General features: G+C 37.5%; 5 protein-coding genes across 5 annotated transcripts; 2 read left to right on the top strand and 3 right to left on the bottom strand.

The window, feature by feature from the left end:
* Window positions 1-4: 4 nt before the first annotated feature.
* LOC148285845 (U-box domain-containing protein 35-like) lies at window positions 5-3,953 on the bottom strand (the record flags this gene model as incomplete). The annotated part of the gene is made up of 9 exons (XM_088246548.1): window positions 3,497-3,953; window positions 3,138-3,262; window positions 2,818-2,939; window positions 2,477-2,688; window positions 2,339-2,384; window positions 1,944-2,235; window positions 1,742-1,843; window positions 1,247-1,675; window positions 5-685 (listed from the first exon to the last, which is right to left on the bottom strand). Coding segments are annotated over exons 1-9 (2,211 nt in total), but the record flags the coding sequence as incomplete, so codon positions are not given.
* A 1,155-nt stretch (window positions 3,954-5,108) lies between these two features.
* On the bottom strand, window positions 5,109-8,225 carry LOC110761709 (pollen receptor-like kinase 4). The gene is made up of 3 exons (XM_021964258.2): window positions 7,117-8,225; window positions 6,260-6,919; window positions 5,109-6,078 (listed from the first exon to the last, which is right to left on the bottom strand). The coding sequence occupies exons 1-3, from the start codon at window positions 7,829-7,831 to the stop codon at window positions 5,438-5,440; spliced, it is 2,016 nt and encodes a 671-aa protein (XP_021819950.1). The 5' UTR covers window positions 7,832-8,225; the 3' UTR covers window positions 5,109-5,437.
* A 1,472-nt stretch (window positions 8,226-9,697) lies between these two features.
* On the top strand, window positions 9,698-12,211 carry LOC110761689 (polygalacturonase QRT3-like). The gene is made up of 3 exons (XM_021964233.2): window positions 9,698-9,928; window positions 10,054-10,293; window positions 10,816-12,211. Exons 1-3 carry the CDS (start codon window positions 9,761-9,763, stop codon window positions 11,818-11,820), a joined length of 1,413 nt encoding a protein of 470 aa, XP_021819925.1. The 5' UTR covers window positions 9,698-9,760; the 3' UTR covers window positions 11,821-12,211.
* Window positions 12,212-14,959: 2,748 nt separating this feature from the next.
* On the top strand, window positions 14,960-21,199 carry LOC148285844 (beta-amyrin synthase-like). The gene is made up of 18 exons (XM_088246546.1): window positions 14,960-15,309; window positions 16,713-16,901; window positions 17,102-17,191; window positions 17,290-17,490; window positions 17,643-17,727; window positions 17,893-18,059; window positions 18,187-18,375; window positions 18,468-18,581; window positions 18,683-18,802; window positions 18,930-19,052; window positions 19,135-19,233; window positions 19,379-19,435; window positions 19,533-19,579; window positions 19,667-19,810; window positions 19,901-20,078; window positions 20,282-20,362; window positions 20,483-20,566; window positions 20,780-21,199. The coding sequence occupies exons 1-18, from the start codon at window positions 15,103-15,105 to the stop codon at window positions 20,897-20,899; spliced, it is 2,295 nt and encodes a 764-aa protein (XP_088102672.1). The 5' UTR covers window positions 14,960-15,102; the 3' UTR covers window positions 20,900-21,199.
* A 1,062-nt stretch (window positions 21,200-22,261) lies between these two features.
* On the bottom strand, window positions 22,262-25,843 carry LOC110761693 (beta-amyrin synthase; the record flags this gene model as incomplete). Its single annotated transcript, XM_088246547.1, is given in 12 exon segments — window positions 22,262-22,643; window positions 22,754-22,837; window positions 22,954-23,028; window positions 23,121-23,645; window positions 23,738-23,860; window positions 23,969-24,202; window positions 24,299-24,487; window positions 24,599-24,765; window positions 24,885-24,969; window positions 25,096-25,293; window positions 25,388-25,477; window positions 25,658-25,843. Coding segments are annotated over 12 exon segments (2,079 nt in total), but the record flags the coding sequence as incomplete, so codon positions are not given.
* Between the last annotated feature and the right edge of the window lie 784 nt (window positions 25,844-26,627).

The raw sequence follows: 26,627 nt of genomic DNA, 5'->3' as shown, positions 1-26,627 counted from the left end.
TATCTTCAGCAAGTTCTCTCCATTTATTTAGTGATGGCAGCACCACGGTGCCAAGATCTGGCCTGTCTTTTCGTCTGAGTTCTGCACATTGGATTGCTAGCTTTGCAAGGCTTAAGGCTTCTTCCACTGGCCAGTCAGGGACAGCTGGGTCCAGCATCTCCTCAAATGTGTCCTTTTCAATAGCCTTGTCGACATGGTGAGCCAAGCCCATCGGCGTTCTACCTGTTAGCAATTGGAGAAGAATAATGCCTAAGGAGTAGACATCAGATTTTACACCAAGCATTCCTGTTTGTTGATACTCAGGATCAATATAGCAGAATGTTCCAGCTGTTGCTGTCATGAGGCACTGTGTCATATTTTCAGCAACTGCTGGGACAAGTCTGGCCAATCCAACATCACTAATCTTGCTCACATAGTTGTGATCTAGCAAAATGTTGCCGGGCTTGAGGTCACGGTGCACCAAGGGTTCTGGCTTGGTCTGATGAAGAAAGAGTAGGCCTGTGCCAATCTCAGCAGCGATTCGGAACCTGAGTTGCCAAGAAAGAGCTGGCTTGTTCCCTCTCTTTATGAGACAGTCCTCTAAGCTTCCATTGGCCATATATTCATAGACTAAAACGCCATACTCTGGGCAGGCTCCTAGAAGTAGTACCATGTTGGGATGTCGAATGCAGCTAAGTATGTCAATCTGCATTTGGATCATGACAGAAGAGATTAGATAAAAAATATCGATATCATATCTTTTACCGTTATATGTTTGGTGGAAGCAATTTAGAACAAGAAGTAAGTGAATAAAGCATGTTGGAAAAGAATTTGTATATGGAGCTTCTATTGCATTGCATGAAATGTATATGGAATTGAAAGTGAAATACTGTCAGGTACCAAGTACCACTTGGATTTAGAGACATTGATGCAGCAGGCATTGTGAGATCTTACCTTTTCTGGTTCTTGAATCCTACTGAAGTTTATTTGGGGGTGTTTCTGAAATCTTAACCTTTAGTTTTGTTAAGAATCTTATTCGAGTGATTTTGAGTTCTTACCCTTTTCGGTTCTAGAATCTTGCCATTTTTTGTTACATTTTCCCTCAATGTAGTAAGTTTCTAACTATTTTATATTTTTAACTGTCTTGATCAATTTCGTACTGTTTGTTGATCTCCACAAGGTATCAGGTTTTAAAACAGACTTCTTTGTTAGTTTACTATATCAATTTAGTAGATCATATTTTCTAAGCAAGGATCTCGGTACTCACCTCTTTCTGAAACTGTGTCCTTCCTTGAGCAGCATCCGGACGCAAGACCTTTACTGCAACTGGTGTGTGATCAAGATAGCACTTAAAGACAGGACCATAACCTCCTTCCCCAATTTTCCGAGACGGGGCAAAGTGTTCTGTTGCCTGCTCAATCTCCTCAATAGCATATCTTCTGTATTTGTCATCGGTTTGGGCTAGATTATCTAATAGTTTCCTCATGTCCTCTGCTTCTCTGAGGGCCTTTATTTCTGTATTTGCTCGTTTCTGTGATTCCAACTGTGCAATTCTTTTAGCAGCGTCAGCTGCTTCCATGGCTGCCCTGCACCTAGCTCTTTCTTTCTCTGCAACTGCTATTGCAGCTTCTTGACCCAGTCGTGCCTCCTCTAGTTTTTGCTCCTCTACAACCCTCCAATTGTGCAGCTCCATTTCCTGTGGGGGACATAAAGTTAAATGGAATCTTGAAAATGCAGAAGGTAAATGTAGACTTCTTATCACCTTCTGTTTAGCTGAAAGTGCTTCTCTACATGCTGTACTGTACATGTCCATTGTTTGCTTCAGCTCTAGCTTCAGTCTCCTCATCTCAGATTCGACTTCGTCCTGCATAAGTTTATAAATGCGGTGAAAAAAAACACCTAGCTAGATAATGTGCAAGGAAGGATACTTGATATAAGTTGAGCTGAGTATATCCTGTCCTTACCAGGTTCTGTGATGACCATGAAGATGATGTTAGGTTGCTTTCATGTGAAACCGATGAAAAATCATGCAGAGAACTGAAGTCCGCGAACTTAGGTCCTTGACGCATTGACCCAAAGCTCTGGTCTGAGCTAGTAGATAGCCGTCCTCGGTTTGTATCCATATAATCATACGTCACAGAAGAAGCACGGTCAGTGCTTGCCCTTTCCGAGCTTATAAATGATATGTCGCTTTCCGATTCTGAGAATCCTCCACTAATCCTCCCATTACTAAAACCTCCTCTTGTTAATCCCAATCTGTTTCAATTCAGGATGGTGGTATCAGTTTCTATGGTAAATTACACAGCATCTATTTTCATACATAATAGCATAACACTAAAGCATTGTCTGTTTAACTTACCTGTATGCTTCATCTTGCAAGTTATGAGGCTTGAACGACGGTCTAGCTGCTAGATTTTGAGGATAAAAATATTGCATTTAGAGTACTTTTCATCCAAAATCAGTTTTCAAGAAAGCATAATAACTGAGAGATACAAACCTTTTAAATACATATTGTTGTATCTAGGTGTTTCAGGTGGTTTAAAACTTTGCTTATTTAATGAATCTATTTGGTTAACTAGTGGAGAACTGTATGGTGCTGCACGAGAAGCATTTCGCACCGAGGAGATCTTCCCTTTGGAGATGACATATACAGTGCAGAAATCAGGTGCCCCTTTCGATACACTACTTGGAATACTTGATGTCTTGAATCTGCGTGAGAAAATCATTGAGTATTAGCAAACTAAACGAGTCTTTACAGTATAAACATATATTTCTATCCAAAATGTGTCCAGGAAAACACAGAATCTCAAAACCAGATTTATAGAATGAGGCCATTACCTGATAAATCCATGCTTTGCTGGAGCTCCCAGAACCAGATTCTCAATTGCAGCATAAGAAACATACTCTGTTACTGCTTTTGCTATATCCGCGTCTTCAAGTACGATATCAAGGCAATTTATCTGAGAAAATAACTTTACATGAGCAAACAATCAAAGAGTAACATAAATAAAACCGATTGATAAAGCTGTCGTGATTATCGATATGATTATGTATAAGAAATTTTAGGGATGTGCTCCAAATGGTGAATTGTAAATTAAGCCTTTTTATGCAGGATGCTCATGGATCAAAATTTACGAAGGCAGAGCTTCGAAACCTACATCCTTACGCGTACAATAGCAATGGAAGGTAAGAAACAGATCCTTGGTCATCTTCTCAAGCTGCTGTTTGTGTGGCGATTGAGATGGATTGCTTACATCACAAATAAGGGCATTGTTTCCAGCCACTGTTCCAAAAAAAGAAGTTGTAACTTGGTCTTGCATTGAAAATTGAATTAGCTCCAGAGGTGAGAAGAGACACAATATAAATTGTGAAATCACAGATGTATCTGATATGTTGAACTTGCTTTGTGAATTCCAGGCATAAATAATATAACTGTTTTTATATTATAATGGTTATGAACTTTTAGATTATCTTAATAGCAAGTTACTCTTCTGGTTACATGAGAGAGAGAGATTACATGAAGATGTTGAAGATGACTTCTGAACAACATGTAGTAGAATTACAGTTTGGCCCCTCGTGATAACATTCTCAGCAGCCCATCTCAGTGCATTTTGGCTCCCTTTCTGATTGTCTATGGCAACTGCCACCAAACCATTTCCTGCTGCTCCTCCTCCTCCTGCTCCTTTCTTTGTCCCATTTCCTCCTTTTGCTTGCCACATTTTCTTCAAAAGCTCTAACTATGAAAAACAGAATATTGCTAGGACACAAACTAATCAAGTAGAAACTTTTCCATGTTCTGTACAAAGTGGCCCAGAAATCCTGATGCCTCAAACCTCTTGTCCCTTATCAAACTTGACCACCTTAGAATTTGCTATTTACAAGAATTTATGAGCCACCACAGGCTCAGAACTTTTACATTTTTTCTTCTTCTTTTTTGGTTCAAAACCTGGCGGTTTCTCTATTTTGGCTTTTTAAAATAGAAGCCTCACAATTCAGATCAAAAAGAAAAAAGACCAAGTATATAGAAGCCTCACAATAAGATAGTCGGCTGCCAAAAGTAGAAGATCTAAGCATAGACAATGAGATTCCCCCCTCCCCTTTTCCACAACACACTATTTTTTTTAGGGCAGAATGACCTATCAACTTTTTTCATCCAAGTTTTGAAAACTCAACAATTTGAACCCTTTTTGCATGTGAAATAACTCACGCATTTTGGGTCGAATAAGAGTCGAACATAAATTGGCAAAAAAAAAAAGAGAGTTAGAATTGTTTAAAAAAAAGTAAATATCAATAAATTGAAATAGGCATGTAATCTTATGTGGCGCAAAAGTCAAAGGACTTGGATCAACAATAATTTCTGCATGGATTGCGCCCAAAATCTCTCCTCATAATTGGACTTATGCCAAATTTTCTATTTTTTTTATAGCCAAATCTAGGAGGAATAGAATTTAAGATTTTTTAAACTAAAAAATATAACTACTATAAACTTCATGATTAGTTCTCTCTATTCATCCATATGGTTTGTAAATGGATATTTACAAGCCAAGAATAATCATGAACTTTGGCTCAAGTCAAATTGACTCATTGCTTGGAGTGGTAAATGGGTGGTGGATCGTAAGTTCAGCCACGATTTAAGCACATAATAGTGTACACATCATCTTCAACTCATTCGGTTAAAACTTTTTCCATTTCTTTTTAACCAATTTACATTTGTTTTTTCGGATATAAAGCGATATTGGAAGAAGGGAAATCAAATTTAGGATCTAGAATGCTGGGAAAATGCTCATAACCACTTGAGCTACTATAAGTCCCTTGCTACCAAATTACATTCTTGATCTCGGTAGTTTGACCAAACTTTTCACTTTGATATACCTTCATTTTAAGTTTGTTATGTAGGTAACAATCAAGTCTTAGAAGTGTAAAATTATTAAGAAAAATGGACAATATGAATACGTTTTCAGTTGATTCCAAGTCTAACACAGGTCATTGGTTTCAAATAGGAACACAGAGAAATTCAGTGCCCGAATTTAGAGAGAAAATTTGACAAAAAAGAACCAAAACAAAAGGAATTGAGAGAGAGAGAGAGAGAGAGAGAGAGAGAGAGAGAGCATATCTGATGACTAGTTTTATCAGCTAATTAATTCCCATTACACCAAGATGATACAAGAGCCATCATCCCCAACACCTACAAACACAACCCCACTTCCTAATCCAAAAGAAATGGGGCAAAAGAAAAAAACAATGACACAAAAACAAAAACAAATTAATTTCTTCATTGCTTTAAATTTCAAATCTCTCCCTGCCACGTGGTTCAACTCATGGGAATGAAGCTAGCTGAAACCTAGTAGCCCCTGCACATATATAAATAATATTCTTCTAATTTACAACATGGTTTCTCTAAGTCCCAACCAGCCAGCAATACTTGGAACCAAAAGTCCTCATCATTTCTCTTCTGCAATCACACAACTTGAGAGGTATAATCATCTCCTTCACTCGAAACACTTGATCGATAATCTCCATCACTTTCTCCCTCATTCAGCTCATCAATCTTCTCAACCACTTCATTCAAATCCAGCCTTCTCTCCACATCCTCCTCACAACATTTCACACCAATCTTCAACAGCTTCAGCAGCTCTCCTTTGCTGCTCCCCACTCTCCCCATTTCCTCATCAAACACCTCGCTGGTCCTCTTCTCCTTGATCATTCCGTTAACCCAGCTGGCCAAATCCGCGCTGCTGTCGAAGCTCTGCTTGAGATAGTTCTCTGGGAACTTGCCTGTCAACACCTCCAAGATTATGATCCCCAAGCACCAGACATCGGTCTTCTTTGTGATGCGCCGGTGCTGGGCGTATTCGGGTGACTTGTAGGCCATCATCAGGTGTTGGGCTTGCTCCATGTTGATCACTGGAAGTAGGGCATAGTCATTCAAGAGGGGCTCAAAGTTTTCATCTAGAAGTACATTGGAGGATTTCAGATGGCCATGGGGTACAACCAAGCTAGGGAGCGCGCTGTAGAGGTAGGCCAATCCCCTGGCTATGCCTTTGATTACTCTCAAACGAATTGGCCAGTCCAGCACAGGCTGATCTGAATTGTGATTGCCTGTACAAAAGCAACTCCACCATGGATGATGTTATTTCAATATAGATGAATAAAAGTATTTGTACTGTATTTAATGACTGCATTGCTGATCACATCTCTCACGCGGTTATGTTTGAAGCGTGCATATAACTGTTAAGCTAACTTTTATTAATTGTGACAAAAAAGAAGCAAAAAAACTCACCATGAAGATGAGAGGCCAAGCTACCATTCTCCACAAAGTCAGAAACCAAGAGCTTCTCTTCCCTTCTATAATAATAGGCCACCAGAGGCAACAAGTTTGGATGTGTCAATCTCCCAAGCCTTCTCATGTGCTCATGGAACTCCTCTCTTCCCACATTGTTCATCTGCTTATACCTCTTGACCACCACAGCATCAGTCATGATCAGAGCCTTGTAGGAAGCCCCAAACGTCCCGCTCCCCAAGATCTCAGCCGAGGCTCTAAGCAGGTCATGCAAATCAAACCTCTGCCTATCATCCCTCACAAATGACAACTTTCCAAGGTCACCCTTCTTTGGATGTGGCGTAGCTTCTACCGACTTAACATCCATTTGGCTGCTCCCACCAGCTGCCGTGTACTTGGAGGTCGAGTCGTCCAATGATTCGGCCACGTCTAATTCTGATTGTTGCCTTTTCTTGTTGAGAAAGATCAAAATCACAGCAATGAGGGCCAGTAGGAGCAATATACTCACCACAATCAGGGCTATTTTTAGACCCGACGATGGCTTCTTAGAGGTGCCGCATGAGTCCCCAGAACATTCAGACGGCGGAGCTGAAGGAGAAGGAGGAGGAGGAGGGTCGCCGCATTTTCCCGCTAGAGGTGGACCACATAGTTTTCCATTGCCTACATTTTGTTCACAGAAAATTAAATAAATAAACGGTGATGCTTTTGATGAAAAATTATCCTAATACCAGATTACTTGCATTGTAAGGCATGCATTGCATGCATTGTCATCCACATTTTTCTTTGAATTCAAAAGAAATCAGTCTACATATATGGGAAGAAATCTCATGCAGGAATGTACATTTGTAATTACTTACCTGAAAAACTACTTGGATCCAGCTTGCTTAGGCTTTCTGGAACTGGACCCTCCAATTCATTGTTAGCTAGATTCAACCTCTTCAAACCCTTCTGTCGAAAATCTGGTATTTGGCCACTAAACTTGTTCCCCTCAAGCCCCACATCAAAAATCTTAGGCACGGTGGTAAGGGAAGAAGGGATTTTTCCTGTAAACTGATTGTTTCCCAAATACAATTTCCTCAACAAAATCATGCCCTCAAATGCATCATCAGGAATCTCACCTGAGAAATGATTATAAGACAAATACACAGACCTCAACTTTAGGTTCTTAAGCTTAGGCAATGGACCAGCCAAACTATTGTTCATGAAGCTTAGGGTCTTCAAATAAGGTAATTGAGTAAGAGGCTCCAAATCAAGCTTTCCCTGCAAACCCAAGTTTTCAAGCTGCAAACCCCTCACATTCCCATTGAAGCAAAGCACACCAACCCAATTCGCCTTGTTACCATTACACGGGTCTTTGTTAGGATCCCAACTGCTAAGAGTGGCACTTTCGTTTCCCAATTGTAACGTTTTCTTGAACCTCATAAGGGCTTCAGTGGTTGTAGCCATTGGTGAACCAAAAGGTAGCATGACCATGCATGAAAGCACGGCAATGAATAGAGCAACGAAAAATGTTGGGGTTGGGTTTGGTGCGCGCATAAGCCTAGCCATAGCCATATGCGCGCCCATTACCATGCGTTGTTGTGAAAACCAAAAAGGGTCCCCAGCTTACTTGTCAGAAAACTAAAATGATTTCTATCAATTTGAATGAACTAAAACCTCTCTCTCTCTCCCTCTGTCTGTCTTTGCTTTTGATTTTGGTATTGGAGTGGCAAATGGGAATTAGAGGACATGCAAAAGGGTGGGCGTGAAGGGGCCAAAACCAGAGAAGAGGAAGAGATGGTGGGGATGATATTGGAAGAAATTAGGAAACCATAGTCCATGAAATTGACAAGGTCTAATTAGTGTGCACATGACAGCGCAAGGGGGTTGTTTTTGTGTGTTAGATAGAGGTTGAGTTTTAGACAGGAGAGATGTAAGGCCTGCCTTTCAATTGGAAATGTTGTTTTGCTATATATTGTGGGCAACGTTGTATTGCCAATTATAGATTGTGATGATTGATCATGCTTTCCTTGAGCTTGCATAATGTTTTATTTCTCTCAGATATCTCTCATGACTTAAAACAGGAAACTAATCAACCTATATATTGTTGGGTTTTAGATTTTTTGTTTTATGGTTTATGATGGGTTTTAAATTCTTAGGACCACATCAAATGCAAGGGTTAATTGCTAGCTAGAAATCAGAAAAAATTAGTAGTACAAGTACTAACACGTGTAGTACGTCTCTTTCCTCCGTTGGGGTTTGTCCTATGGGGTTGTCCTAGGAAGGTTTTAACGAGGCCATATCATGTTGCTCTTTGTACGTCTTTGGTTTTATGAATGAATTCTCTTTCTCATAAAAATAAAAAAAATAAAAAAAGTACTAACAAGAATAATGGTTTTATTGTTTTGGTTCCAAAAAAATAATGGTGTTCTAATAGCTAGGTTCTCAAGTCTGCCACTTTCCTAAATTAAGTAAATTTGCTATCGAAACTGCGTAACCAATTCCTCTTTATTTGTAAAAATCTCTCAAAAACTTTGAAAAACAATTGCAATATGTCAACTAAAAAGTATCAAATATCAATTGTTCTTTTATCAATCAAGTCTCCATTTAATAATAAAACTAAAATTGAAGGTTAACTTAGTAATTTCACCACTATTCACTCTCCTAAGTTTTTGCTCTTCACACCCATCAACTTCTTCTACCGACTTTCATCACATGCACAGTGTGATATATACGACTTTCATCAACCCTAATGACAAAAAATTTCTCACTTAAGAAAAAAAAAATGAGAAAAATTTATATGGAACATATGCATCACACATTCTATAGTAGAAACGTAATGCCAAAGAGAAATGAAGAAAACGACTAAAACGATGGAGGGAAAACAGAACTGGCCTATCAAGGTTGAAAACTCCGGTGGCTTTTGTTGCGGTCAAGTTTGAAGTTTGAAGTTGAAAACCCGAATGACCAAGAAAGAATGAAAGCAATAGTTGAAGATACATGCAGCAACTCAGGCCTAACTTCCAGCTGCACCGATATTTTCAAGTCTCTATTTTCTAAAGTGTGCTTCATCAATTAGTCAAACTTGAAGTTTAATTTTCTCTTTCATTGATTAATTATTGCCTAACATTTGGGGCACTCTATAAGTCCATTTCAAATTATAGGGTGCTACAAATTCAAATCTCAAATAGTGTTTATATAATAAGGTCGTAATTAATTCGTTAATTCGGTCATCTCTAATTAGGTGCTACACAAATTTAATCCTCCTACTATCTTTTTCAAACAAAGTAAACTAATTCAAAATAATTATAATTAGCGGCGGAAGTACATGTAGGCCTAAGATGACCTCGGAGACTATAAGTTTTTTGGCTCGCCCGGAAAGTATCTTTCAAAGATTAGTATGTATGCATTAGCCAGTATATATATGAGACGTTGGCTCAGATGGAGAGTGTATATACATCTCTCTCTCTCTCTCTCTCTCTCTCTCTCTCTCTCTCTCTCTCTCTCTCAAAACAGAAAGCCATGTTACCACCAAATGCTATGTTTGTGAAGCTGTTAATGGGGTTTATGTATCTAAATGTAATGGTTAATCATGGAGAAAGCTCATACGCAGGGGCAGCTGGTACTTACCACGACCAAATGAGGCGCATGGCTCTAATGATGAAGGCATCACATACTATCCAAAATAAGGTGCGAAGTCCATAATTTGTTTTTTTTTATAAATAAGAAATAAAAATTGGGTTTGGTTCATTTTGATTAATTTTCCGAAATGATTAGATATATATGATATGTTGTTGTTCATATGTGATTCATAGGTGTCCTCGGGCTCACGTGTTCATCACGTGACTGAGTATGGTGCTGACCCCACTGGAAGATTGGACAGCACAGGGGCACTTCAGGAAGCTATCTCTGATGCCTTTGCATCTCCTCTTGATGATGGTCACCTGATTGAGGGTGTTGCTGACCTTGGAGGCACTGAAGTTCACCTTGATGGAGGCACGTACAAGATCAGCCGTCCATTGCGCTTACCAGACACCGGTGGTGGAAACTTTATGGTACAATTTTCTTTTTTTTTGTTCCAAACTTTTCTAACATATTATCTCAATTAGTACTACATATATAGATGAACTCACTGTGTTTGTTTTAATGGGATGGAGTGTGTTGGATGAAATATGTAATTACTATATGGGGTAGCCTTAACATTTTAAGTTTAGTATCAGACTTGTTAATATTTTTTATTTTTATACAACTGACAAACTACATTAAATTACGGGGAGGGGGATTCGTACTTGGGTGCAGAGTGATGAGCATATCCGCTTTAGCCAACTTAGCTAAGCCTATATCTATAATAATGGTATATACTTATGAAATTTTATTTAATGTAATTTGTTACAATAACCAACTAGCTCTTAGTTTAGTAATAATTCTCTTCCTAATTAATGCTAAAAGATGTATAATTTGATTTCCCTCATGTCATAATAATAAAAAAAGAATAGTTGATTTCATATTTTTCATGTTTATATTTTTAAAATTTTATTTTGTCCATATTCTCATGGGATATTGTTATGGTGTTACAGATTCATGGTGGATCCCTTCATGCATCTGATGATTTCCCGACCGACCGCCATTTGATCGAGTTGTGGTCATCCTCGAATTCTTTTGTGTACGAAGACATTACACTCAAGGATCTCATGATAAACTCAAAGTTCAGAGGTGGTGGCATTGCAGTTATAAATTCACTAAGAACTACCATTGACAATTGTTACATTTCACATTTCACCACCAGTGGTATACTAATCCAAGGTGGCCATGAAACCTATGTTAGAAACTCCTTTATCGGCCAACACATCAATATCGGCGGTGACCTCCGCGAAAGGAACTTTTCTGGTATTGGAATTAACATCCAAGGGAACGATAACGCAATCACCGATGTGGTAATTTTTTCGGCATCAATTGGTGTAATGGTACAAGGGCAAGCCAATGTGCTCACCGGAGTACATTGCTATAACAAGGCCACTACATGGGGTGGGACCGGAATTTATGTTCGGGCTCCCGGGTTGACCCAGACTCGAATACTGAACTCTTACTTTGATTTCACGGGTATTGTGGCGGAGGACCCGGTCCAACTCCATATAGCGGGGTCATTCTTCCTTGGCAATGCTTTTGTTTTGATTAAATCGTTGAAGGGTGTGGCATGTGGCATTAGTATTGTTGACAATATGTTCTCAGGTGATTACACGGGTGTCCCAATCGTCCAACTAGATCAATCTAACGGACAGTATTTTACTACCATTGATCAAGTCATGGTTGACCGAAATGTAGTACAAGGCATGGTTCTTAAATCAACGGTTGCCAAGGGGTCAGTTTGGAGCAATGGGACTAGATGGACCGTTGATTTCTCAAAACTTCTCCTCTTCCCTGATCTCATACAAAATGTGCAATACACATTGCATGCAAGTGAGTCATTTCCTAAGCATGTCCTACGAAACGTGTCGAGCAATCGTGTGACGGTGGAATCCAACGTGCCGGTTTCAGCCACGTTGCGTGTATCAGTAGATCAAAGCATGATGGGTTACGTATAATTAGGAACCTAATTGTGATTAAAATACATGTATAGCAAGCACATACCTGATACAATGAAGTCCTTTTTTCTTCTTATGAAAAGTATCCATTCAGTGGCAAATTAGTCGTAGCCATAGTCAGTAAAAGTCTAGTTGGAACTTTTCTTTCTTTTTTTTTTGGTTATCCCAAGAAATCTAATTGGACTCGGAGTCTAAATACAATTCAAAATTCTCCAACTTTCTTGGTTATCAATTAATGCAAAGTTGTCAATCTTTTTTCAAAGTTGTTAGCCCCAAAAAGAAAGCAAGATGCTTCTTCTCCGCTGCCTCCTGTCCAGCCCAATGAATTGAACTTCTTGTACTTTGACAATTCAACGACGAATGGATTGTGCACTACTAAATTGACTTGACCATTGCTCTCCCCTTAATTTGGAGAAACATTTGTGTGCAAAGGGGATAATACTATTTTGCTATTATTGGCCAATTATGCTATGCCACATATATGATAACTTTTTCATTTAACAGTGTAATTGATCGAAGATAGCAAAACAGTGCTATCGCCATTTCATATAAGTTTTTCTTCTTAATCTGGTGTATGCTCACCACCAGGATGGCAAACTCAAAATTACTTAAGTTTTATTAGAAAAAAGTAATAATTCTAGAAGCGCCAACTCACTTCTCAAAGTTTTTATAAACTGATCAATGCAATATGGTAGATGTAGATTAGGTTAGGACAGTGTGCTCATCTCATTGCCTTCAATTTCGATCAACTCATATCTCACTTCTTTAATATAAGATGAAAGTTTTGATAAAGTCAATGCAATATGGCATATGTAGATTAGGTGAGGACAATGTGCTCATCCCATTGCATTCAATTTCGATGAACTCATATCTCACTTCTTTAATATTAGATGAAAGTTTTTATAAACTCAATGCAATATGGCAGATGTAGATTAGGTCTGGACAGTGTGCTCATCCCATTGCATTCAATTTCGATCACCCTTCTTCTTGTATGTTCGTATACTACACATCTTTTATTCTATTTTATTTTTCAACCAATGGGGAACAAGTTTTCCCAGTAAACTGCTTGCACTGAAAAGCAAGCTAGAGAAGCACACAACACAATCAACCAATATACAGAGCAGAACAAACTGCACAAACTGAACGAAACCCTGCAACACAATTGGCCGCCAAAGTTTTTCTCTTCTTCATTAATCCTAAAGATCTTGAAATATTATGAAGATTTTCAACTCACTCTCTTGTGACCCCGCTTTAATTTCTTCTGCTCTAAGTCATCTAAATCCGTGCACGTCATGCATGAAATTTTTTGCCATCCCCACATATATAATAGCACTTGTTGCGCACTACATACACAAGCACATTTTAACCACACAACTTTGTCCTTCAAATTATAGTTCTCTTTGGGAGTTCGACCAAAGGTATACAGTATATTCACATTCATTTCTGTTAGAGTATAAGGAGTAGAAATTAGTTTTAATTCAATAAAATTTTAAAGCAGAAGGCAGAAGATCAACCAAAAACAAAACAAAACAAAAAGCAAAGTAAAGTTATAGCAATACCACTTTGATGGAACAAATAATCGTGGGGTTTTTTTTTTCAGAAGAATGGTGAAAAATGTAGGTGGATTTGGTGAGGGAGCAGACGTATATGACAAGTTAACACAATATCTTTTGTTGTTTTAGTTGTTAATGTTCTATTTAGACTAAGCGGCGGCAATAATTATAAGACTGCCTTTTCTTTTAGATGTAATTCCGTTATTAATAGAATAAGCATTAGCTGTAGAGTTCATATTGGATCAGCTAAAAGTAGGTACCTATGCATACAGGTCATTAAACCCATAAATTACCTCTACTCTGGGTAATTAAATCCATAAGTTACCTCTAGCCCAAAAGCCAACTCTTGTGTGCATAATTATACACATAAATTGCCTCTAGTCTTGGTAATTGAACTCATACAATACCTTTGGTATGGATCTTTAAACTCATAATTAAAGTTAAAAAGTACCCATCTAAAAGGTTACAGAAAAAGGAAAAAGAAACTCACACGTCCACAATAGGTACTCAACTTGAGTATATTGAGATAAAACTCCATAAAAATTGCTTTGGAAAACCCAAGAAAAAAACTAATATACATGGCAGACATGTATGTGTGTGTGTGTATGTGTGTGTATATATATATATATATAGAAATTCTCCTATGCGGACGTCCGGACGTTATTATCGTGGGGACACCATGTATTTTCTACTACCCTTCCCTGCTTTCCTCCCTATTTACAATGGCATCCGCATTATAATAATGTGATGACATCTGAATAAGAGAATAACTGATATACATAAATTCTATATATATAGGAAGCTTAAAAAAAATTGCTTAAGAAAACTCAAGAAAAAAACTATTAAGACATGTACATATATATATTTAAAGAAACGCTAAATTTTAGGAAAGTTTTTTCATATAATTCCATTTATGGTAGACATATACTATAAATTCCTAAAATTTTATGGACATACTAACTGCCTGTTTGACATTGCTTATTTTGGGGTGATAAGTGATTTTTTTAAAATTTTGAGAAGCCCAGCCCGTTTGGTCAATTATGAGAAAATAACTTATTGTGAAAAATTGATGTGAGAGAAAGTTATAAAGGAAAGCAGCTAATGAGGTGCTTTCATTTTCTAATTATGCATGAATCAGTTTCGAAGAAGTGTTGGGTTTAATGATTATGAGGCAATCATTTTTCTAATTATACGGGAATCAGTACCAACAACACTTTTAACAAAAAGTTGTACCAAACGCCAAACTATTTTCTCTCACAACAAATCTGACAGCGATTATTTTCACAACACAGCAATGCTAAAACTGGCCCTAATTGCTTACTTGGTAACAGTGGACTGCAATTGAAAAAGGAGAGTGTGTGAACTGCATTCATTACATCTTGATGAAAGTCGACCTATATATAAGAAGCCCTAATCTAATCTTTCTTTTTAGCTAGAATTAGGTAGATAGATCTTGAGGAAGTTGGCCAGAGTTGAGTCTAATAAAAAATTAACTACAGAGGCAAAGTACGTGGCCAATGAGTTGGGGAGTTTCTATATATATATATGGAGGCGTCTCATACTGAGGATCACAAACAATGCAAGCATTGCAAATGGTTTAAGAGCCCTTGAGAAATTTCCCAACCAAAAGCTTTTTGGTAGTTCTTCATTAAGAAGTGTACAACAACATTAATTATAAGTAGTCTCCAGTGATCTCAGTCAAATTAATTGAGATCATCAAGAATTAATAATGTGGAAGCTGAAGTTTGGAGCTGAGGGTGAAAATGTTGACCCTTACTTGTTCAGCACAAACAAGTTTGTGGGAAGGCAAATATGGGAGTTTGATCCTCATGCAGGCACACCTCAAGAGCGAGCAGAGGTTGAAGAGGCTCGTCAAAACTTTTACAACAATCGTTACAAGGTCAAGGCCTCCAGTGACATCCTCTGGCGAATGCAGGTACTTCACATTACATATCTCTATATATATAGTCAAGATAGGGAGACGCACATTTTTGACACACAATGTTTTAGATTCAGTCACTTTCAATGGTTGTGATTGAGTCTGATATTTGCTAAAAACGTACTTCAATTCTCTCTGATTTCTCTTCACAAATCTCAAAAACTATATCTATGAAAATTGACTATTTAAAAAGGGGCTGGTGATATTGATATGGTATTTATAGCATTTGCAATGGTTAGGATCAATGCAATTTTATTGCATGAAATTGAACTAAAATAATAAAATTTCATTTGCAATGGTGTAATTTAGTTCATTGCAATAAATGCAATTGCAGTAGAGGGGGCTATGCGATGAACCCTCTATTGAATTGCAATAGCCTAACTAGGGGTGGGCATTCAAACCGAAAAATCGAAAAATCGAGCCGAATTGGACCGGAAAAAATCGAGTTGACCAAAAATAAATTGGGCCGAATCGGACCGGTTGTGTATTATTTTATTTTTTTTACAAAATTATTTAAATCCAATGCTACATTTTGAATCTCATAACTAATATTTCCCAAACCCAACTTCTAAACATCTCTCTTTTCTAGGTCCAATGTCTCTCTTTGTATGAAATTGGATCATTTGTTAATTTTCAAGCTCAAAACATAAAATTTTAGTTGGAATTTGTATAAAAAAATAATTTATAATAATAATCCGATTCAAAATTGGAAAAATCGGAAACCAGATCGAAATTGGTTCAAACCAGATGGCCAATTTTTTTATAAAAAAATTCACTAAAATCGATCAGAACCAAACCAGTTAAATAGTATCGGTTTCAATTCTGATTTGAGGTGAAAACTGGACCAAACCAGATCACGCCCACCCCTAAGACTAACCATGAGACCAGCATACCAAAAAAATATCAAAAAAATACAGCCATTAATACATTATGCCATTAATGCATAATGTCATAATACATCAATTAATGCATTTGTAGCGTGTGTACTTTTTTTTATTTATACTTGAACATGTAAGAAGATTTCAATGGTACAATTTTATTGTTATTAAATTTATCCATTTTATTTTATTTGAGTATGTAAAAGAATATGTAAGAAGATATAACTATTGAACTGTACCATTGCAAGTAAAATTACAATCCAATTTAATAGATGCCAAAATAGTTCAATTGATTAAACTATTGAACATCCATTGTGGATGCTCTTAATATTATTGGGGATAAGTAATATGTCAATAACAAAAACGTATCGACTACAAACAATTCAAGCAAACAATTCCCCAAGTATGGACTATGAATTGTTGGGGATTATGTATCATGTTACTGGAAAGAATTGAAGTTTTTATACTCGATTACATTTTTTTAATCTTTCTAATAACTTTCTCTTTAACGAATAAATGTAGCTTCACAGAGAGAGAAATTTCAAGCAAACAATTCCCCAAGTTAAAATCGAAGATGATGATGAGGAATGTAGACATGAAAAAGCCACCGTTGCATTCAAAAGGGCTGTTGCCTTCTGGTCTGCCTTGCAATCACCACACGGCCATTGGCCCGCTCAAAATACTGGTCCTTTGTTTTATACTCCTCCCTTTGTGAGTTGTAACTCTTTTAATTTGTTTCCACAATATGCAAGAGCATACTACTTTTGTCAGACTCCCAAAGTTTTTTTTAATTCTCTTAACTGCAAAAGTATGCTGTGTAGATGAAATTGATATATTTGGCCATCTGGGTTTCGGAGCAATTAATTCCCCTTTTTTTTATCTTCTCTTTTGTTTCTTCCCTTAAAATGCAGGTCATAGCCCTGTATATTACAGGCCATCTTAATATGGTTTTCTCTGCAGACCATCGTAAGGAAATGCTTTGGTTCATGTACTGTCACCAGGTTAAAAATCATATTGTGTTATTATTTATATGGTTTTCTACATTAATTAATCATGTATATGGATACCAGTTCAGCCTAAAGAAATTTGTATGTTGCAGAACGAAGATGGTGGGTGGGGATTACACATAGAAGAGGGCCAAAGTATGATGTTGTGTACACTTCTGAACTACATTTGTATGCGTCTACTTGGCGAAGGACCCGATGGTGGTCTAGACAATGCTTGTGCAAGAGCAAGGAAATGGATTCTTGATCATGGTGGTGCAACACACTCTTCATCTTGGGGAAAGATTTGGATGGCAGTATGATCTTTTCTAACAAACTTATAATCTTCTTCTCATATGATTACCATTTTTCATTTCTTTACGTGTGATTCATTTATGCTAAATTTTATGCACCAATAACTTATTGTAGATTAGTACTGTCTCAAATGATTAAATTTCTTTGATCGTAGATGCTCGGTGTATATGATTGGGAGGGAAACAACCCTATTCCCCCAGAGCTTTGGATCTGCCCATCTTTCCTCCCTTTTCATCCAGGTTTGCGCAATTTAATTTTTCTGTTTGAACTCAGAAAACAGTATTGTAGTATAGTACAATGGATATAGTTCAATTAAAAGGATGTAACTTCGACTTCGATGCGAATTCACTGATAGTTCTGTGGTTTGCAACTTTCTCATTCTGATTGATACTCCATATGTGCAGCAAAAATACTCTGCTATACTCGCATGAGTTACTTGGCTATGTCATATTTGTTTGGGAAAAGAGTTGTTGGCCCCATCACACCCCTCATTCTGCAACTGAGAGAAGAAATCTACAATGAACCTTACAATGAAATTAAATGGAGCGAAGTGCGCCATCTGTGTGCAAAAGTGAGTTTACATGGTTTGCATGCACCCAATATTTTTGATTCGTGCCACACTACCACATTTTGATGTTATTGAAAAATGTCTGTGCATGCATAAGATGAATGTTCAATTTATTTATTTTTAAATGCAGGAGGATAAATACCATCCCCATCGTAAGTTACAATGCTTGATGTGGGATAGTCTTCACACAATCTGTGAGCCTCTTTTCACTCGCTGGCCCTTCAAAAAGCTCAGAGAGAAGGCTCTTCAAGAAACCAGTAAACACATTCATTATGAAGACGAGAATACTCGATACATTACTATTGGAGTTGGGGGAAAGGTAATCAGATCATAATGGAAGAAAAACTAATTAGATGAGAATAGTATTCACATTGCTGCTATTTAAAATGCAAAGTTATTTGAATTTGGCAGCCATTAAATATGCTTGCTTGCTGGGCTGAAGATCCGAATGGAGAATCTTACAAGAAGCATCTCGCAAGGATTGCAGATTACATATGGGTTGCAGAAGATGGAATGACAATGCAGGTTAGCAGTTTGCATATTTCAGGTTTTAATTTCAGCTTCTTGGTTGGAAGTGCTATTTGGGCAACAAAGTTCTGTTTTTGATTCATTGTACTCATATGCAGAGTTTTGGTAGCCAGATGTGGGATGCTAGTTTCGCCATTCAAGCTTTGCTTGCTGCAAATCTGAATGATGAACTTGGATCTGTACTTAAGAAAGGACATGACTTCATTAAGAAATCTCAGGTTTCTGTACTTACAAGTTCTATAAAAGCCCTTTTCATTCTTCCTTTCACTTTGACCATCAAGCATTTTTCTTTCTCCCATTGCATTTTAAGTTGGCTAAAATATGCATCGGATTGTAATATTCTAGGTTAGGGATAATCCTTCTGGTGACTTTTTAGCCTATTTTCGCCACATTTCTAAAGGAGCATGGACTTTCTCTGATCAAGACCAAGGATTGCAAGTTTCTGATTGTACTGCAGAAGGTTTGAAGGTGATTATTTTTATCAAGCTGAGGGTTGAGCTAGAGCCATTACAATTGTATATGTTTCTCAAGCACATGTAATGTCGAACAGTGTTGCTTGTTGTTGTCCATGCTGCCACCACAACTCGTTGGTGAACAACTAGAACCTGAGCGTTTATATGATGCTGTCAATGTCATACTTTCTCTGCAGGTGAGGATTAGATTGAATAAAAAGTAGTATATCTCTAAATGGGGAAATTTATAACTACTGAAGATAGTTATTTTTATTTTCTCTTTACTGTCCCTTTATTTTGTTATAATGGTATTAATGAGCTCCATTCTATGATTTGAACCAGAGTCCAAATGGTGGTGTATCAGCCTGGGAGCCGGCAGGAGCTCCAAAATGGTTGGAGGTAAGTAAGAAAAATCCCTTTAAGTGATCAAAGAATTTTAATATCTCCATTGTTTCAATGTGTATCATGACATGCATATATTCATTTTCTCCTTCAGTGGCTCAACCCTGTAGAATTTCTCGACCATCTCATCATCGAATATGAGTAAAACTTTTGATCCAACATTTTCAATTCTGTAATTCCTTAAGTTCTAAACTACATTCCTTGAAGACTAACATAAGAGTCATGCAGGCATGTTGAGTGCACCTCATCTTCAATCCAAGCATTAGCTTTGTTTAGGAAGTTATACCCTGCCCACAGAAAGAAACAGATAGATAATTTCATCACAACTGCTGCAGGGTTCATTGAAGACATACAAAGTCCTGATGGGTCATGGTATGCTTGCCTTAGATCAGATTATGTTAAGCGTACTTATGTTCTTACTTGTGTTAGAGAAATAAACTAAAGAGGCAATAATTATCACAGGTATGGAAACTGGGGAATCTGCTTCATTTATGGAACATGGTTTGCAATCAGCGGGTTAGAGGCTGCTGGCAAGACTTACAATAATTGTGAGGCTATACGCCGAGGTGTTGAATTTTTACTCAAAACACAGAGAGATGATGGTGGATGGGGAGAGAGCTACATTTCTTGTACAAACAAGGTTTACTTTCTCTTTCTTTTTCTTTTCTTTCTCCCTTTACATGAAATATGTTGAGGCTTTGTTGGTCTATTCCCAAAATACTCATAGCACACTAGCGCATGCAGCTCAATTTATACCGTGCGCCTAGTTGTTCTGAGATTCATTAGTAAATATATTCTCTCTTCAGAGTAAACTAAAATTAATCTCTTGAATTGGTTACACAGATCTATACACCTCTTGAAGGAGACCGATCCAATTTGGTGCAGACTGCAATGGGATTAATGGGTTTAATTCATGGTGGACAGGTTAGTACATGAATATTTACACCTAGCTATGTGCCAGCCACTTCCTCAGTTCTTTTACTTTAGCATATTTCTCTCCCAATTTCTAAGTTTTCATGTTCATATTTTTTATTTATGCAATAGGCGGAGAGAGACCCTACTCCTATTCACCAAGCTGCAAAGATGTTGATCAATTCTCAATTGGAAAATGGCGATTTCCCCCAGCAGGTACCATTCTTAAACACCATTTATTCTGCAGCATGAGAAAATCTTAAGTGTTACCGGGTTGTATACAACCATGCGTCTATTTCTCTTATCATATACATCCGGTGATGAGGAAGTATTTTCTCCTGCACCAAGGAAAAAGTAAAAAGGATATTGTTTAATTACTACTAGCTACAGGTTGCTCATGTTTTGTTTATTTTCTTTTTCTCGTGACAGGAAGTGATCGGAGTTTTCTTTAGGAATGCCATGTTACACTACGCAGCATTCAGGAATATTTTCCCAATTTGGGCTCTTGCAGAATACCGCAATATGGTTCCAATGCCTCTCTATGTGTAGTCGTGTAGATTAATCTACGTGTATGTACGCATATACGAAGAGTGTTGTCTGCTTAACGCCATTAGGTAAAGGAAGAAAACAGTTTAAAAGTTAATGAGTTATTTATGCAGATTATTAAAATACAAGGGGGTGACTATTCTCTTTATATTTGGTTTTGGATATCAGCTTTACTTTTAAGCATGTATTTTAAATATACTTTGTCAGAGTTGATGATAAATTTTATTAATAATAAATATATAATTAAGGCTTTTCCCTACCCATTCTAACCCTTCTGCTCTCTCCTGCTTTTCTTCTTTACTAGTCTTGATATTTGTTCTCTATTTGTAATTGATTGATTGTGAATTACAGTGATTTGATGTGGCACAATGGTTTCTACCATGGTATTAGTATTAGAGCCGTAACACAGCATCTGAGATCCTGTTTCGTGTGTGACTCTGAGCTAAGTTTTTCACCTTTTGTTTACTTTTTCATTCTTCGAGCTCATCATGGTTTTCTCTCCTCTGTAATGTGTTGTTCACATTTACAGCATCATATGTTTTCATATCTTAAGTTTATTCCATTTTTGGTCTTTTGATCGGTGCGAAATCCTTTTATTCTGTTAAAAAGGTTGAATCAGTTGTCAATTGGTGAATTTGAGGCTCTGACTTGTAAGTTGCTATTGTGTGATCCAATTTGGGAATTTTGGTGCCCTAATTTGGAACACCTGGGAAATTTGGTGACTTTATGTCTCTTAGTTGGATGACACCAATTATGTGTCTTGGAGTACTAAGATTCAAAAATTGTTAAAAGGTTATCATCTAATAGGGTTTCATGATGGCGTAACTACGTGTCCTACTGAGGAACACAGTGATGAGTATCATCCAATAGGGTTTCTTGCTTGGCGTTCAAGTATAATGAACATTGGTTATTTAAGGACAACTGAAGCAACAACCATGAAGAGTCATAAACTCTCAGGTGGCTGGGTTAAAGGTAAAAACAGGGATCTTACCAAGGAGTGGGAGACAAGGTGATATTAGAACAAGCCATTGACACTCTTGAAGGTTTGCCCTTAATATCTTCAACTGTAGACTGCAACCTGCAAACGCTGCTCTTCAGTTCTAGACTTCACTGCAGTGAATTCTATACTTTCTCGCTCTCCACGGGTTGTAAAAGATGAGACAAGTCCAGAAACGCTTCAAGAGTCTTAAAAGTAGAAATTCTGTGAGGCAGAGTACGAAGTCATCTAATAAAGATTCAATTGGTGAAATCTGGAATTTGGTTATATATTTTTAAACATTGCCCTCATCTGTTATTTCATTTCTAGGGTGTTCATGCAGGAATGGAGTGAATGGAGTTGAAGAGCAGAATGTAGTAAAGTAGCAGTTACAATGAAAACTCATATTCATTTACTTTATTGAAGCCTTGTGCCTCATACATGATACATGTGTGTATAAGTAAGATACAATATATTTATATATATGCATAGATTATTCATTCTTCAGCGGTTACAAGTACATCAAACTCTACAAACATAAAATAAGAAAAGAAAAAATATGGCCCAACTAGAACAAGCTTTTATTAGTTCTGGTTGTATTGGCAAGTCCATGAACTCCTCTGCTTGTGGCTGCTTGTGGTTCAAGTCTCAAATCCTTTTGGTAGGCAACTGAACCAGTGTACGGTATTCTCCGAGAGCCCACAATGGGAAGATATTCCTATATGCTGCATAGTGCAACATGGCATTCCTCATAAAAACTCCCATCAGTTCCTGCAATAGAAAAAGAGTAACAAATAGTTAGTGTGTGTGTGTATATATATATAAGAATAAGTAATATGTATTGTCATTCTTTTTTTCCATTTTTGGTTTTACTACAGTACCTGTTGGGGGAAATCACCGTCGTCCAATTGACCGTTCATCAATGCCCTTGCGGCACGGTGAATAGGAGTTGGATCTCTCTCAGCCTATAACAAAGATAAGAATTATTTAGAGATCATTTTTGTGGAGGGAATTGTGATGGATCAAAACAGAGCATGGGGAGAGCAGAGGTTAGCTCTGAGATGTTTAAATCATTACTGACCTGCCGGCCGTGAATCAGACCCATCAATCCAAGTGCAGTTTGGACCAAATTTGTACTGTCTTGAGCTGTATATTTCTGAAGAGATAGAAAAGGGAAATATTATGAGGATTATGCTTTCTTTACAAATGAATTTGATTACAATCAGGTTAGTAGAAGAAGACTAATACCTTGTTTGTGCATGAGGTGTAGTGCTCTCCCCAACCACCATCTTCCCTTTGAGTTTTGAGCAAAAAGTCAACACCTTTGCGTACTGCCTCGCAATTGTTGTATGTTCTGCCTGCAGCCTCCAACCCTTTGATTGCAAACCAGGTACCATACACAAAACAGATTCCCCAGTTTCCATACCATGAGCCATCAGGATATTGTATGTCTTCAATGTAGTCTGCAGCCCTTGTGATGAAATTGTTGATCTCTTTCCTTCTGTGCCCAGGGTACAACTTCCTGAACAAAATTAAGGCCTGGATTGAAGATGAAGTGCACTCGATGTACTCGTATTCGATGACAAGGTCCTCGAGAAATTCCACAGGGTTGAGCCACTCCAACCATTTTGGTGCTCCTGTTGGCTCCCAGGCTGATACACCACCATTTGGACTCTGAAGAGACATTATGACATTGACAGCATCATACATACACTCAGCTTCCATTGGCTCACCAACAACTTCTGGGGACATATTTGCAAACAGGCAGCAACACTGAAACAAAAAAGTTACAAGTCAGCCCCATTGTCATCATATTTGAAGCTCAGTCTTCAACTTGAGTAAAGTGCATGATTAAAATCAATTACCCTCAATGCCTCTGCAGTACAATCTGAAACTTGCCATCCGTGATCCCGATCAGAGAAAGTCCATGCTCCCTTAGAAATGTGACGGAAATGAGCTAAGTAGTCGCCAGAAGTATTGATCCTCACCTACAATGTTACATACAGGATGAATATTTTAGGCCAACAGAAAATCTCAAAAGAACGGAAACATTTGAAGTATTATTAAAGAAATTCTTTATGGTTTAAATAGGGAACCTGAGATATCTTCAGGAATTCGTGTGCTTTCTTAAGTACAGGTCCCATTTCAGCATTCAGATTCCCAGCAAGCAAAGCTTGAATTACAAGAGCACAATCCCATGACTGGCTGCCAAAACTCTGCATCTTGATTCCATCTTCTCCAAGCCATATATAATCTGTAACTCTAGGAATATGCTTCTTAAAAGCTTCTCCACTAGGATCCTCGGCCCAGCAAGCAAGCATCATCAATGGCTGTCCAATTCAAAAGGCATTATTAGATCACTAAAATAACCAGCAGGCATTCTCTTACACATTCCATATCTTTCTTCTTCTAGCTAATTTCATTACCTTCTCCACGCATCCGATCGTAATATAGCGACTGTTCTCATCTTCATAATGAATTTGGTCAATTGTAAATTGAATAGCATTGTCTCTGATCTTCTTGAAGGGCCAGCGCTTAAGAAGAGGCTCAACAACTGTGTAAAGACTATCCCACATAAAACGTTGAACCCTGCCGTGGGGATAGTAGTTATCTTCCTGCATTGATCAACAATGTACAGCAAAGTCAGCTTGTGTATGTGAGTAAAATTTCAAGACCATTATATTAAAGTTGCGTATATGAACTAACGAACAGAAAAGTAAACTCACCTTTGCACACGAATGGCGCACTGTACTCCAGTTAATTTCACTGTACGGTTCACAGTAAATTTCTTGTCTCAATTCTTCAACAAGAGGAGTGATTGGACCAACAAATCTTGTGGCATAAAAGTAAGACATAGGCAGGTAAGTCAACCTGCAGTAGCAGAACATTTTTGCTGCACACAAGAAGCAGTACTAGTCAGAACCAGAAAGTTAAAAAAACCAAAGAAGACTTATCATAAGTAGCAAACTTCAGTAAAAAAAAAAAGGGACTCTGCAAGAAAATTGTGCTTACATGGATGAAAAGGAAGCAGAGTAGGGTAAGTCCAAAACTCCGGGGGCATGGGGTTGCTGCCTTCCCAATCGTACACACCAAGGATCTACAACAAAATAATTAAGTTCAATCATTTCAACAATAACGATCTTCTTTCTAGACACATTCATTAAGCATGCATCCTTTGCAGTACAACAACATTTTATCTGTATTTCAATCAAGTATGTCATACCGCCATCCAGGTTTTTCCCCATGATGCAGCATAGCATGCACCCCCACGGTCAAGAATCCACTTTCGTGCCCTTGCGCATGCGTTGTCACGACCGCCATCAGGGCCATCTCCGAGTATACGCATCATACAGTAGTTAAGACATGTGGTGAACATCATACTAGGCCCTGCTATGTGCAATCCCCACCCACCATCTTCATTCTGCAGTAGACAAGTTCATAATTCAATAAGCTCAACCACAAAACACAACATAATAAGAAATAATTGATCCTTCGAATTAAGAGCTTCTAATTACCTGATGGTTGTATGTATAACGCAAGATTTCCTTCTTATGCTCAGGTGTGAAAATAACATTAAGATATCCTGGAATGTATGCAGCCATGACCTGCATTGAAATAATGTTAACAGTTGGTTAGTTGTCAAATAATTGTGCACCCAAAAAAAACCCAATTTTTTTTTACTCTCACTGTGTCACTTACAGCTTCTCAATTTTTTTTACTGTAAATATTTCTGTTTGTGGTAAATAATCAATTTCTTTTACTGTGAGATGAAGAGTGGTATTTACCAGGGGTGGAAAGTAAAAGTTTGGGCCAGCATTTTCAGCAGGCCAATGTCCATGAGGTGATTGCAAGGCATTCCAAAAGGTAGCAGCCCTCCTGTATGCAGCTGTGGCCTGATCATATGTGATTTCCTCACCCTCCCCAATTCTTACTGGAGGAATTTCTTGTTTGAAGTTTCTCTCTCTTTGCATCTGCAATTGGTCAAAGGAAAAAAAAAAAATTAATAAACCAAGATTAATAGTGGGAACATTGCATTAATTTATAACCAATAATACAATTTTGAGATTTTCTTTTTCTGATTTGATACAAGTGCATGAAAAATGTGATGGGGGAAAAGCTGTGCCTTTCTGGGGCCCTTCCCCTTTCCTTTTCACTCACCTAATACAAGTGTATATAACTGTCTCATCACCACTAAAATTAATTATTTGCTCTGCCTTGTACTCAATGTAAAGGTTAACATAATATTGATTATCCTCTTAATTCACCAATCAAAAGGTTATCTTTAATTAAGGTTAACACTTAGTATAATCTGCTGACCCAACCACCAACATTGGCCTGTTCAAGGTTCCTCAAACTCTTGACCCATTAGTAATAAAAACATTAGTTTAGGATTACTGTGCTTCCACATTTGTATTAACTTTTTTTGGGTAGTTTATGCTATTTTGGCTTATGGCCTTGGTGTCTGAATTATTAATACAATTATCGCTTATTCTAAAAAATAAAAATAAAAGAGTTAATGGGTCATACTGATACTTATAATTAGTTTGGACTAATTAAATTTAATCAAAGGAAAATCATTTGTATACAAAGAAATACACTATTCAGTATTTGTATACATATCATTAAGTATTGTGGGTTTGTTTAAATATTTCTAATTCTTAGATATAAGTCCAATCCGTATCTACATCCACCATTTAAAGAAATGGTCAAACAAAGTTGGCCAGTGGTCTTTTACCCAAAAAAAAAAAAAACACA

The sequence above is a fragment of the Prunus avium genome, unplaced genomic scaffold, assembly GCF_965620075.1.
Source record: "Prunus avium unplaced genomic scaffold, drPruAviu1.hap1.1 HAP1_SCAFFOLD_1342, whole genome shotgun sequence".
Classification (NCBI taxonomy): domain Eukaryota; kingdom Viridiplantae; phylum Streptophyta; class Magnoliopsida; order Rosales; family Rosaceae; genus Prunus; species Prunus avium.
This window is presented reverse-complemented; position numbering and strand designations above follow the sequence as displayed.